The 14513-nt window shown below is 34.2% G+C and overlaps 2 protein-coding genes across 9 annotated transcripts in view; one reads left to right on the top strand and one right to left on the bottom strand.

Moving 5' to 3' along the window:
* The window catches only part of MCPH1 (microcephalin 1), a 314170-nt gene that overhangs the window by 203701 nt on the left and 95956 nt on the right, over nt 1-14513 (top strand). Inside the window, exon 13 of one of the 5 annotated variants that reach the window (XM_074287948.1) lies at nt 14206-14323. The exons of the other annotated variants lie outside the window; for them this stretch is intronic. Coding sequence (XP_074144049.1) covers nt 14206-14316 — 111 coding nt within the window. The 3' untranslated portion in view covers nt 14317-14323. Of the gene's footprint in view, nt 1-14205; nt 14324-14513 lie in introns of those variants that run through there. 5 annotated transcript variants of the gene reach the window in all.
* ANGPT2 (angiopoietin 2) overlaps nt 1-14513 on the bottom strand; it is a 72500-nt gene that overhangs the window by 55268 nt on the left and 2719 nt on the right. For 2 of the 4 annotated variants that reach the window (XM_074287952.1, XM_074287954.1), the window contains exon 2: nt 7552-7629. The exons of the other annotated variants lie outside the window; for them this stretch is intronic. In XM_074287952.1, the coding sequence (XP_074144053.1) occupies nt 7552-7629 (78 nt within the window). The remainder of the gene's footprint in view (nt 1-7551; nt 7630-14513) is intronic. 4 annotated transcript variants of the gene reach the window in all.

Below are 14513 nucleotides of genomic sequence, written 5' to 3'. Positions count from 1 at the left end.
AATTGAAGAAGAACAAAAGACTGAGCTAAGCACTAAACTCATTGAAGAAATAGTATCCTTGAGGTCAGTAGTCTACAGCTATTGGAATTTTGACTAAAGGGGGTAAATATTATTGAGTGAAGCTTAGAGGAGAAGTTAAGTGGTGATGAAAATAAAGGGAAAACACGAAAATGGTGATGAGGAACTAGGAATAATAATATTGATGATGGCAATAGTAGTTAACATATAGTGCTTACTATGTGAAAGATGTTGGGTAAAGTGCTTTACAATTATTGTCTCATTTAATCCTCTTAGCAATTCTGAGAGGTAGATACTATTATTCTCATTTTACAAATGAGGAACTTGAGGTAAACGGGCAAAATGACTTGTCCAGGATCACAGAATTTTTAAGTATCTGAGATTCGATCCTGACTCCAAACCCCACACTCAATGATACCTCCTTAACCATGGAGTCTAGCCACTATGTGAAAAGGCAACCAATACTGGAAAAAGGAAAAGGGGAAACTTGGTCATTAGGAGGAAGCCAAGTGTATGATAGCCAGAAAACAGAAGGAATAGGAAAGAGATTCAAGGTAAAAGAAAATTTAATTATCTAGGAAGTGGACATTCCAGAGACCACAGTGGGTAGTGTTTGTTTGAGGGGAATAGGAATAAGAGAATTTATAGGAATAAGAGTGAGGACTGCAGAATAGGATTTGAATTGATTTTTTTTTCAGCCATGCCTATCCACTGAAATACTAATCAATTCCATAAGTTCAGGTTGTGTTTCATGTTTTTCTTTATAGACAAGAATGGAACCTGGTACAAAATGGGTACTTATATTTATTGAATTAAATTAAATCGTTATACATCATTTTGGAACATAAAGAACAGAAAAATTACTTATACTGTCATATATCTATAAAACATTATAATATAAATTGATAATGGAGTTCTGTTCTTCCTTTCAAAATATTGTTTTGTTACAAAAAATACTATAAAAATTATTTTGAGTATGGAGGAAGAAAACCCAGAAAATTTAAAATATTAATGTCTATGTAATATTCACCAAGGATCCATGATATTTTAATTTTCAGGATTGAATGTGTAAGCTTTTAATCATACCTGTTCTTAGAGAAAAGTTATTAGTATTAGTTAAACCTATCAATAAAGGCTGGAAGTTTGTTTGTCTGTGTTTGTTTGTTTGTTTATTTATTTATTTATTTGTTTGTTTGTTTGTTTGTTTATTTATGCTGAGGCCAGTTCAAATCTCAGTTCCTCTTGACTTCAGGGGTAGCACTCTATCAACTGCACCATCTAGTTGCCCCAAGGCTATGAGTTTAAAAAGGTTTTCAGATATAGCATTCAGTTATGAGAAGACAAAGATAAAAAAGTTTAGTTACTAAGCAAAGTAATTACTATGGGGGGTTGAATTAGGTCCTCAGTTAATTGGAAATAGCTATAAAATTATCACAAGATCATAGATTTAGTTTTATCTTATAAACTCCTTAAGGGCAGAAACTGTTCCACTTTTATCTTTGTATATCCAGTCTGTTGTACAGTGCCCAGCTCATAATAGGCATTCAATAAATGTTCATGGATTGATTCATTGGAAGAGACTTTAAAGACTATCTAATCTAAAGACCCTTCATCTTATAGGTCAAGAAAATGATGCCCGGGGAGTTGAAATGACTTTCTCCAGTCATCACAGAAAGTATCAGGAGTGGTCTTTGCATTCAAGTTCTTTGACTCCAAATCCAGGGCACTTTCACCTGTACCATACTGAATAATTACATTAAAGAGATGGTGGGGAATCACTATGGCTTCTGTCCCCATAGTCAGCTAGTGAGTTTGAAAACTTAGTTTATCTGTAGTGCAGAGGAAAAGAAATTTCATAAGTAAATATATAATCAAAGAGAAGTGGCCTGCTCCAAATTTTCACATGCTTTCAATCAGGTAGATAAAGCACACCCTTTATATTTAAGCTAAACATTAAAGAGTCATTTTGACCCTGAAAAGTTATTGGAACACTGAACCACAAAAGATTTCTTTCCACTGTTTCTTATTACATTATATTATTGTCTTACATCACTTTTTTTCTCATCTTGAACACTAACCCTTAAACACTATCTTTAATTATATCAAGATGCAGAGTTCTGATAACATAACAATGGAAAGCAAACTAGACTAGATTTTTTAATCAAGGGATGGGAAACAGGGTTCACTGAATCTGAATTCCATTTGCTTAGGCTTTCAAGTGGTCCTTTGAAATGAAGAATTTACTCTTAAATCAATTTCCAGGCAAAAGCTGCCACTCTTTGTATAGGTTGTGTGGATAGATACTTTTTTTTGCCATACATATATAAAATTTATATAATTTGTACTTACAGTTCTAAAGTACAGAATTCAGTTTTATGCAATTTTTCTCACAATCTAGATAGTTCGGATTGCTTGAAACTAATGACTTAGCATCATCTTCATAAATGAAGGATAGGAAATGTCATTATATTTAGAGATATAAAACAAAATCTACATAATGGCCATAATGTGCTCTGGCTGCCAAATCAGTCTTAAACATTTATTTATTTTTTTATTTTAGCTTGATTAAAATGTTAACTTTTAATCTGCCTCTTTCAATATGTAACGAAACCATTCATGCCTAATTCAAATCAATGATAATAGAAAGAAATCTCAATTTTAAGATACTCAAAGGATGGTATCTCCACAATACAGGTCTTACCCTGGGAAATACCCTGAAATTGAGGAAGTGGGGGAAATGAACTTTGGTTTAGCATTTGCTGAATTGGTTGTCATCAAAGCTTGTTTCTCCACTAAATTACTCTGGTCTAAAGTAAAGAATGCTGAGATCAGCCAGGAGATAGAAATACCAGGCCTGCCTCCAGTACAGGCTTAACTGAGATAAGTTACCAAATTTTTCTGGCTCATTTCCATTAAAAAGAAAAAGAAATTCCAATCTTAATATATAGATTTAAACTGTGAGATTCTCCCAGTCTCCAGACTCTGCTTTGGGAATTAATGCATAGTACTATGGTATTGCCTGTTTTACAAACTATCAGTCACAGGACAACTGTCATTGTCCTCAGTAGCAGTGTGATCAAATCCTGGGGCACAAAGCTTAATAAGGCTTACCAAAAGAATGTGCACAAATCCAAAGAAATCTGATTTCAGTAGATGGAAGAAACTTTGCTAAACTCACACTCTTACTATTTATCTTGGAATTCAATTGCTGGAATCCAAACTCAGATAATAGATCTAAGGTCATCCCTTCAAAAGGACAGCTAGATAACAGTAAATAGAGCACTGGACTTGGAATCAGGGAATCTCATTTTCCTAAGTTCAAATCAGGACCCTAAGAAATCACTTAACCTTGTTTCTCTCAGTTGTTCATTTGCAAAAATGAACTAGAAAAGGAAATAGCAAGCCACTACTATCTTTGCCAAGCTTCAGCTGCCTTCATGGCTTTTGGAACAAATTATTCCTCAAGGACAAGCCTTGACATGTTTGGGATAGACATGCCCCTAAGTTATTTAAGGGGTTGAGACCCTTTGGTTACCCTCAACCTTGTTTAACCCTATGCTAAAATAATTTGCTCCCCAAATAGGGTCACACAGAGCTGGTCCTGACTAGAACAACTGTACAACATTCCTTAAAGAGCCTGTGCATGAATCTGTTGACACTATGGAGATTACTTCTCCCCTTAAACCCATATTTGATCCTCTATATCCTAAATACTGACTGATTTTGACTCACTCTAAGACATTTTTTGGCCCCAAATTACACAAGAAAATGTTGTTCGCATCCTTTCCTCTCCCTGTAGCGTTCCACACAATCCACTTTGCCTCAACTCAAGGCAAACTGTCCCTACCACAGTGGGACTGGAGCCCAAAAGAATATATACCAACTTTTTTTGTGTCTATGTCTGGAGAGAGAGAGAGATAGAGAGAGGGAGGGAGGGAAGGAAGGAAGGAAGGAAGGAAGGAAGGAAGGAAGGAAGGAAGGAAGGAAGGAAGGAAGGAAGGAAGGAAGGAAGGAAGGAAGGAAGGAAGGAAGGGAGGGAGGGAGGGAGGGAGGGAGGGAGGGAGGGAGGGAGGAAGGAAGGAAGGAAGGAAAGAAAGAAAACCCATGGGAACCTGCACTTTGTTTTCATTACATTTTATGTGCTTTTTTCCATGGCAAAACATTAACATTGAAGGGATATAGAGTGTGTTCAGGGAAGACTAGCATCTCTGGTGTGGGGCACGTAGAATACTTTTCAAGGCTGCTTTCCACCTTTGGTGTCTGTCCACCTAATCCACCCAAATCTCACCTGTGGCTCCTAGAAGCTGCAACAGGAGCAGGAGCCACATCCCAGCAAATCATTTCAGCATAAGGACTAAACCAGGCTGAGGGTAACCAGGGAGTCTCAAACCCTTCAATAAGTTAGGGATTTGTCTATCCAAAGCATGGGGAAACTTGCCCTCATGGAATAATTTGCTCCAACAGCCATGAAAGCAGCTAAAGCAAACATTTGGAGTGCTTAGAGCTTGGTTAACTGTTGAAGAGGCCAAGGTCATCTGCTGCATCCTGAGTCGTCATCAGTCATCTTGACTTTGTCTTGCCCCCAGACTGTGATGACTCTGGAAGAGAGAATGAGGCCAGTGACTTTGCACGACTCTGCCTGCTTAAATCCAATTTATTTATGAATCAAAAGCTATCACTCATATTCTTTTACCATTTTTACCTATCTTACAGCCCTATGGCAACAGGCAAGTGATGAAGCAGTAGGTTACCTGGCCACAGGTGACTCAGGCCAGAGAGTGTCTTTTCCCTGGAAGCAGCAGTGGAATTAAACAGTCTTTTAAGGACCACACTACTCACCCTTCACCCTCTTGCTTGAAGGAACTAGAAAAAATTTTTCTGCTTTACTGAATGAAATTAGACTGTTAAATGAATGCCAGCTTAACAAAGGTGGTATTGGATACATGGGGGTTTTTTGAGTGGTCATAGTGAAGGGGGGGAGGGCAATGAAGTTAGCATGTGTTGTGTAATCAAAACTAATCTGGTCAATAAGCTTGTGTGCCTACCAAGAAGGAGTGAATGACAAGCTCATAACAATGCAATCGCTCCTTGCAGGAAAGCCACCATCATCAAGGCCTATGTATCTACCATAATGAACCCTAGTGAGGTCACAGAAAATTTTTATCAAAACCCAGAGACCCTCATTGTTAATATGTCAAAAGGGGACAAACTTATCTCTGGCTGACTTTAATGCAAGAATAGATAGACTACTAGACATGGTAGGGAGTCTTTGGGAGGAATACAAGTGTGCATCTCAACCTCATAACTAAAACTGTCTTGCCAATAAACCATTGTGGAGTGCCCTTGCATCAAACATTGGTATTTAGTAGGCAATGTCCTTGTAAGGAGAAGAGACAGACAGGATGTGAGAGTGACAAAGCCAACATATGGCACAAAGTGTTGGACTGATCATAGACTTATTCTCTCCAAGCTAAATATTTGCATTCAACGAAAGCAGCATCTCTAAGGCAAGATTACTACCAGAAGACAAGATCAGCAGGTTAAAGCTGCTTTGAGCAGGAACAGTTGTTGCTAACTTGGAGAGAAAGCTAAGCCAACACAGGTTTGGCAACAGTGGAACAGAAAAAGAGTGGGCAAAGTTGCCCACTTTCAGAGATTTAGTGTACAACACTGTGCTTACTCATCTGGGTCAGAACACTTAAAAACATCAAGATTGGTTTGATTAAAATGATGGGGAAATTCAAAAGTTGCTAAATGAAAAACATCTCCATAGGCTTTACCAGCAGGATTGTTCATCTAAGAAGGCGGGTTTAATTCCATCAAAAGTAAAGTTCAATACTAATAGCAACATTATACAGTGATCATCTGTGAATGACTTAGTTCAAATCAATAATACAGTGATCCAAGACAATTCCAAAAGACTCGTGATGAAAAATGCAATCACGTGCAGAGAAAGAACTGATGGAATCTGAATGAAGATTGAAGTATACTATTTTCACTTTATTTTTTTTTCATTTTTCTCCTTTGGTCTTTTTCTTCTTTCACAAAATGATTAATATGAAAATAATTATTTATGTGGTTGCACATATATAACCTATATTGAATTGCTTAATATTTTAGGAAGGGAGAGAGGAGAAAAAATTCAGAATTCAAAAATTTTAAATGAAATTGGAAAAATAAAATAGTATTTAAATTGTTTTTACGTGCAATTGAGAAAAAAATATTTTTTAATTATGGAAAAAAACAGTAAAGCACAAAGCTTAGAGAGATGCAGAATTCTTGGCTTAGTAAGAAGAAAGATGAAATTGTTTTATGCTCATAATAACAATATATAGCACCTTTATGGTGTTCTCAACGTTATTTCTAGGCCAAAGGCCTATGGTACCATCTCATCTATTCAAAGCTGATAAAGTCATTGATGAGTGATTATATCCTTAGATATAAGGTTGATGGGTTGAACAGTTCTGTAGTGTTCTCAACATACTATCATAATCATTGCTGAAACTATTTTTATACCTTAGGTTGAAGTTAGTCCCTCTCTAACAAAATTTCCACTTAAAGATGAGGTTTTGAACGTAATTAAGCTCCACTCCTCTGTCAAAGAATCTAGTATTGATTCAATTCTAGCTGATTTACAAGGCAGCGAGTTCACTGCTCATACAAAAGCTGACTGAAATTTTCTGGGTTATTTGACAAAAGGAGGTTATTCTCTATTCGTTCAAAGATGCTTCCACTGTCTATTTCTATAAAGAAAAAGAGAAACAGATTGGCCTGTGACAATCAAAGTCTCTTTCTTAATCATTGCTGGCAAGATTTTTGCCCGAGTTCTCCTCAGTAGGCTAATCCTTCACCTTGAAGATGGTCACACTAGCAACCAGTGTGACTTCAGAAAGATCCAAGGAAAGGTTATATAATGTTTGTTTTTCTTTTAGAATTTTTCCTGGAGTTGCTGAATTACAGAGGTCTCTACACATTTGTCAATCTGAGCAAGACCTCTAATACTGTCAGTCATGAAAGCTTATGGAAAATTATGTCAAAATTTGGTTGTCTGCAGAAATTCATTAATATTGTACATCAATTATATAACAGCATACTTTCCCGAGATTGGGAAAATGGACGATGCTCTGGTCACTAGTGTAATGAATTAAGGCTGAGTGCTTGCTCCCATACTTTTGAGCATTATGCTTTCAGCAATATTATCAAATGTCTTCAATGATGACAAACACAATGTCAAGGTGAGCTAATTTTTTTTATAGTAAATTATTTAACTTGGAAAGATTACAAGCCAAGATAAAAGTGGAGGAAGAGTGGGTACATTTTTGTTCATAGATGATTATGTACTTGATGCTACCTCCTAAGCTGAGATGATACAAAATATAGATCAATTATCTGTGGCTTCTGCTAATTTTTAACTATTAACTATTAACACCAAGATAATAAGTTCTCCACCAGTCAGTATCACACCATCCATATGTGGAACCATCAGTTATAGCAAATGGAGAAATATTTAATACTGTAGATACATTCACATACCTTGGAAGTGAACTTTCCAGGAATGTCTATATTGATAATGAGGTTGATTGACAGAGCTAGTTCAGTGTTTGAAAGTCCCTAAGGAAAGTAAGGGAGAAAGGGTAATTAGCTGCCCACTAAACTGAAGAGCCATTGTGCTGACTTCATTGTTGTATGCCTATGAAATCTGACCACAACCCCATGCTAGGAAACTGAATTATTTCCATTTAGCTTGTGTTAGGAAGATTGCCTTAAGAAGATCACCTGGCAAAATTAGGTAAAGAGACTGCAGACGGTTTTTGAGCTAAATTGTTAAGTATTCTAACTCTACTGCAGAGCACAACTCTGATGGACTGGCAGTGTTGTTCAAGTGCCAAACGTACTTTTGCCTAAAAGACTATTTTACAGAGAACTCATGCAAGAAAAATGCTCACATGATTGTCAGAAGTGACAAAAACAATTTCAAGATGTCTCTGAAGAACTTTAGAATTAATTAAATGATATGGGAGATGCTGGCAAAGGAGAGGGCTCTATGTTCTGAGTGAAACAGAATTGCAGTAAATCAAAAGAAACATGTGATGTGCAAATTTGCAGACTTTCTACGCAAATTTTCTTATAAACTATTTGTGCCCAACCTGTGGTATAGCATTCCAAGTTCATTTTGGTCTGATCAGCCACAGTCAGACACTTTATATTTTGACTCCATTGCAGTGGTGTCATTTTGGTCCACTTAAAGAATTAAGGACAGCCACATAAAAAACATTCCTAATTTTTTTTTTAAAGATAGAAGAATCACAAAATGCTACTTATGTTAGTCATAAAAAATATTGTGGAAAGAAAAAGAATAGCTACCTAATCTATATTTCCATAATTATTTTTGGAGATAAAATTAAATAATCCACATCAAGTTTTTTTAAAAATTAAATAATTTTCAAAAGTTATCTTCTCTTGCTATGGAATGTCATTTGCTTACTTGATTTTATGGTTGTATTTCATTTGTTTATTTGTCAAATAAATAGTTGTTGAGCCATTTTTTATTTTCAATACACTATACTATCTCCAATAAGAATAACTTAAGAAAATTTATAATTATGTTTCTTCTAAGTAAAAGGGTAGAATGAATCACAGAATTTGAGAGTTGGAAGGTGCTTTAATGGCCATTTAGCTCACCCCATACACAAAAGGAATACCCACTATAAATACCCACCAAGCTTCAGCTCAAAAAATCCAAGGAAGTAGAACCCAGATCTTCTCACGTAAGTTCTTTCTATTTGAGGACATCTCAAATTATTGTGCAGTTTCTTCTAACATCAAAACTAACTATGTCTCTTTGCAAATCTCTTCCATTACTCCCTCTTCTACTCTCCGGAACCAAAAAGAAGAAATCTAATCCTTCCTTCACAAAACAACACTTCAAGACTGGAAACAGCTTTTAAATTTCCCAAGTCTTCTCTTCTCTCTGCTAAACACCCACGTCTTTCAGTCTGTTTTCACATGTCTTGAATTGAAGCCCCTTCACCATCCTGGTTGTCCTCCACTTGAAAACTCTCAAACTCAACAATATATTTTTTAATTTGTAGGTCCAACAATTTAACACAATATGCCAAATGACAAGAACAAAGTATCAAGGGATTATCATCTTCCTATTCCAGAAGCTAATCTCTTGATATAATATCTACAAAAAAACATCACTTGGCCTATTTCATATGGATGCCAATTAAATTAATTTAGCTTTAGTTCAGTTTTCTTAAATATAGGCCATTTTAAAAGTAAAAGTTGGTATTTAAGAGAAACAAGTACTAATTATGCAAATTGACTACCTACTGGTTTCTAATATATTTTCAAATAAAACAAAACAGGTTTAGGTTATTAAAATTATACAGTAGAAATAATCTGTTTATATATATTTGTGAACCATAAATATACTTTTTTTGCTTTGCTCTATTAGAGTTTAATGAAATGTTTATATTCAAACTAACGTTTGTAAATACAATATTTTAAACTAGTTCTATATTATAGAGTTAGGCACTACAGCAGATTGTCATTAACTATCATCCATATTAATTCCATGAGATTTTTGTCATAATATCTAAGCTGACATGCTATGTTCACTTTGACAGGTAAAATTTTTGTAAAATACTGCCTAATTTATTAGACGTCATTAAGAAATAAACCATCATTGGAACACAAGGTTTTTGTAAGGGTGAATTTTAAAAATTATCTTTGCATGTATTTAAAAAATAAAAAGCTACTATCAAAATTTTAATAAATAAAATCTTTTGAAAACAGGTTAAAAAAAGGAAAAAAAGCTACAAATCAATGAATTTCCCAGATAACTAAAATATATTAAGCTCTCAGACCTTCTATTTTATTGTAACCAATTTTTATGGAAGACATTCAAGCATAATAAGCAATAATCTTGGCTTCTTTCACAGAATATAACAAAAATAATGGGGAGAACATTAATAACCTAAAGAGATGAGAAAAACCTACTCCAGGAGATTGCTTTGAGCTTAGCTTTGAAGGAAGCTAGAAATTCTGACGAATAAGGAAGAGGAAAGAGTGCCTTTTAGGCAAAAAGCACAGGCATAGGAGATAGGATATTGTATACTATTTGTCAAGAAGTTCAGGCATCTAGATATAAAAGCAAATGTGTATAATTAGCCCAGAAACTGAACCCAATTAGTGAAAAAGATTTTTAAATGGTATCCAGGTGAGAGTTGAGGAATTGGGAGTTATGAGTAAAATGCATGAGCTTCAGTGCATGGTTGCAGTGCTCTCTTTTATATTGTACAAAATAGTGCTTAGAATTTTTTTTTTCCCCACTTCCTTCCTGGTTCTCAGCTGTGCCCTGGATAGATGAAACTGCTAAATGTGTAGCCTCCAAATTCAACCACATTCATTCAAGCAAACTATTCAGAGTCCAAATTAGTGGTTACTTTTTCTAAAAACACTAATAAACCAGACATAAATTAATTTTTCTGTAGTTGGAAGTAGAATTTATAGAATTGTGTGTAGATATTATGTTTTACATGTACGTTATCTATGAATGAGCTGGAAATGTTCCATGTTTCTGTTCTTATTGTATTTATTCATGTCTAATAGAAAACAGAGTGATACACATACATGTGGAAGTCACTTTTGAAGGCCAAGACCCTAGAGAAGAACAAAGGATTTAATTTTGACACTTTGAAATAAATCAATCATGAAACATCCATTGGGTTATCAATTTCAAGCCAATCTGGTGGAAAGAGTATGTCTCTTGAAGTAGATAAAGCCCATGAGTATAATTAGTTTGTGAATTCCAATAATGGGGAAAATATTTATATGTGGAACTTAAAATTGATGAACTTATTTCCTCAGGTAGGACCAATAAGATTAGAACATGAAATGTCATCCAACTACTAGCTTGTTTTTCCAAATGTTAAGAAAATAAAGCATATTATATTATCAATAGGCAATATGTACTGTCTGAAAGAGATTAATTTAAGAATATTTTATATATAGAAATGTTTGCTTGTGTTCCACTCTTACTTGAAGTATGTCTCCCCCTCCTTCCTTTTCTAGCACCTATTTTTTCCCTATGCCCAGGGCTGTCTTATGTCAGTAGCACCACCTGGTGGATGTTTGGAGGAAAGTGATCCAATTTTATCCTATCAAGGAATTGTGTACGTGCTATGTTCTCTTTTTCTTTCCTATTTAATTAAGTCTGTCTCAGGTAACCTGTTTATCTCATGAATACACAATATTTTTATCTCATTATTCTTTCCATTCCCTTTTCCACTTTTCTCCAGTTATCTCACTGATATCAAGCAACCCCACCTACCGGCACTCTAGGAGCCTAAAAAGAACTTAATTACAAATAAAACAAGCTCAAGAGTGGCAATATTGGTATTCTTTATATCAAGGGGTGAATAAAGATTATGATTTTTAAAAATGAAACTAAGCATAAGAACCAATGTTTTCAGCCTCCAAAATATCTAAAAGTTGTTCAAAAGAGCCATTTAAAATATCCACAAAAGTCACAGTCGACCTCTAATAAAAATAGCTTTCATTCAAATACCAGTGTTTAATATAAATTTATGTTTGTTGTTGTTGTTTAATCATTTCAGTCACATCCAACTCTTTGTGGCCCTATTTGGGGCTTTCTTGGCAAAGATAATGTAATGATTTGCCACTTCCTTCTCTAGTTGATTTAACAAATAAAGAAACCGAGGCAAACAGGATTGAGTGATTTACCCAGCGTCACATAGCTAGTAAGTGTCTTAAGGTCAGACTAGAACTCAGGAATGAATCTTCCTAGGCCCAGCACTCTGTCCATTGTGCCACCTTGTTGCCCCAAGCTAATGTTTATAGATAGTCAAAAATATGAGTGATTCTTAGAACCCTCTACTGCAAGCACTGCAGAAATACAAGGAAATAGTGTACTTTTATTTGTAAGAAAATATTGTTCTCTATTTGAATTTGTTCATAGTAGTATAAATCTAGATTAGGAAGGAACTTAAGAAATCATGTAGTCCAATCCTTTTATTTTATACATCAGGAAACTGAGGCCTATTGAGGTGAGATGACTTGGCCTAGATCCTGCAGATAGTTAGCCATCAGTGAAATTATTTGAATTCAAGTCCCCTGACAGTATTGTTTCCACCTATTTACTTTAATTATTATTATTGAAACTTATTTTTCATTTTAAATATATACCTTTTCTTTCGTGATACAAGTCAACTAGGCTTTGTGGAAGCTGGTCTAAGAATCTACCATTATAATATCATCTCTGGGAAGAAAAGTTTTTCTATGTCTTGTGAACTAACATGCTAAACTCTTGAAACACAACATATTTTTGACTGTGGATAATAGATTTCAATATCAGGATTACATGGAATATACAGTGTTTGTCCTAAATATAAAAAGGTGTTGTGAACTATGCACATATGCCTGTTTCCCAGCTTGAGTTCATGGCAATTATCTTTTATGTTAGCATGAAGCAGCTCAAGGCAAAGAAATACTGTTCAATTCCATAATCCCATACACACATAAATATGAGATATTTGTCAGCCAAAGAGTTAAGTATTCTGTGTGAAAAGCACTATAAATTAAGAAGACATAGTTGTCTTCTATGTGAATTTAAAATTGCAGTTTTTGATAACTAAAAAAAAATTGGTTAAATTTTAATCATATTGTTTTCATCTGAAAAAATGTATAACTATAGTTTTCTCTAATTTTTAATGACCTTAATTGGCATATGTGTATAAACAAACTTCTTTTGAATATTGAGTATGATTAATCTCATGCTTTAGAGTGCAACCTGTAGAATCCTAGAAAGAATTGTCTTTCTGTTTGTACTGCAAGTTGTTGGCTCTGTGCATGATGGTATTTTTTTCTCTTTCTCTCTCCTTTTTTTTTTTTTTTTAAATTAACCACTAAGTATTAAGCCAGCGGCAGAAATTTAAACCGAGCAGACCAACATAGCTTGGCTAGAAGTACCTGAAAGCAATTCAAGTTTTGTTTTTCTGAATATATGGTTTAGAATTAGTTTAAGACTATGTTTGTTAAAAAATAAAGTTCATATCTGAGCCAAAGTTTTTTACAAAACATAGGGAGAAAAGTTTCATCTTTCAGCTCCCTAAATTCAATTCTCATGTTTTAAAGCCATTGTCTTGCTTCTGAATTATTGATTTTTTTTAATTGAATAACTACTATAGTCAGAGAATGTTCATTGGTGGTAAATAGCTTTGTAAATAAAAGCTATGCATTGTATATTAAGTGTCTATTACTTCATAAAGGGATATCCATGTTCTTCTAGTGAGAATGAAAATAAATAAATAAATAAATAAATGAAATAAGGTTTTTAATTAATTTAGAGACATTATTGGGAGGTTTTTTGCAAAAAAAAAAAACTATTTGAAAATGTAGTGATCTAAACAAATTTTTGTAGCATGAGAAACAATATTAAATAATAGCTTAGCTCTTCCATATTTTGTGTTTGCTTCACAATCCCAATTTTTTAAAAAGATGCCAATATTAACATAATCTTCTCAGTTACCAGATCATTTATCAGGTTTTAGAAAAGTGCTTTTTTAAAGTGTTCTAAATGATACAGGGAACTGTTTATAGAGTGATACAATTAGGAAGAAAGACTATCACTATCTTTTTTTAAAATTTTAACAAATTTCCACCATATTTTTATGTACTAAATGAAGTTATTTTTTCCCATTGTTCTTTCACTGTTTAGATAAGAGAATGTTTCTGCCATGTTATTCTGTTCATGTACCTCAGCATATACCTCCTTACTCATTCAAATGTATGACATTTCCTTTGGTTGAAGATTAAGAAGATACCTTAGAAATTGTTTTGTAGTATGCAAAAAAAAAAATAAATTCTTTTAACTAGACTCATAAACAGATGCTCATTGCTTAGAGGATTGAAACGATATTCTTTCACGTTGGAAAATAAACCAGAACAGTATCTGGTTAATTTTTTGATAGTTTTTTAAGAACTTTTTTTTTTTTTGGTAGGACTCTGGTAGGGTGTATGGAAGGGGTGGATTTCTAAATCTGTGAAAATCTTTCAAAAAGAAATTTCAGTGTTTTTTAGACCATGTGGTCATGGGGCGCATCTGGCATTCTGTTCAATTTATTTTCTCATTTTTAAGCAAAGTTGTTTTTATTATCACAGGTGCCAGAACCCAGAGAGAGAACACACAGCAAAGAAAAGTTCCACATTCTCACACATGGTATAATTTTTTATCTGCTCTCTTGTTTCTGTTTGCCAGCCAGGTGTAAATAACAATACCAGTGAGTTTTTCAGGTGCACTGCTAGATCCATGAGATAGGGTTGATCAGAGCAGGTGTTAAGCAGATGAAAAGTCAATATTAAGTCATTTTAGGTGATATTTTAATTGGATATCTAAAAGTTGCCTTTTAAAACACTATTGTATTTCAGTTCAAATATTTGATAATTATATTCATGAGTAAAGATTTATT

The sequence above is a fragment of the Sminthopsis crassicaudata genome, chromosome 2 (assembly GCF_048593235.1).
Source record: "Sminthopsis crassicaudata isolate SCR6 chromosome 2, ASM4859323v1, whole genome shotgun sequence".
Taxonomy (NCBI): Eukaryota; Metazoa; Chordata; class Mammalia; order Dasyuromorphia; family Dasyuridae; genus Sminthopsis; species Sminthopsis crassicaudata.
The sequence above is the reverse complement of the archived record's forward strand: the minus strand, read 5'-3'. Positions and strand labels throughout refer to the sequence as shown.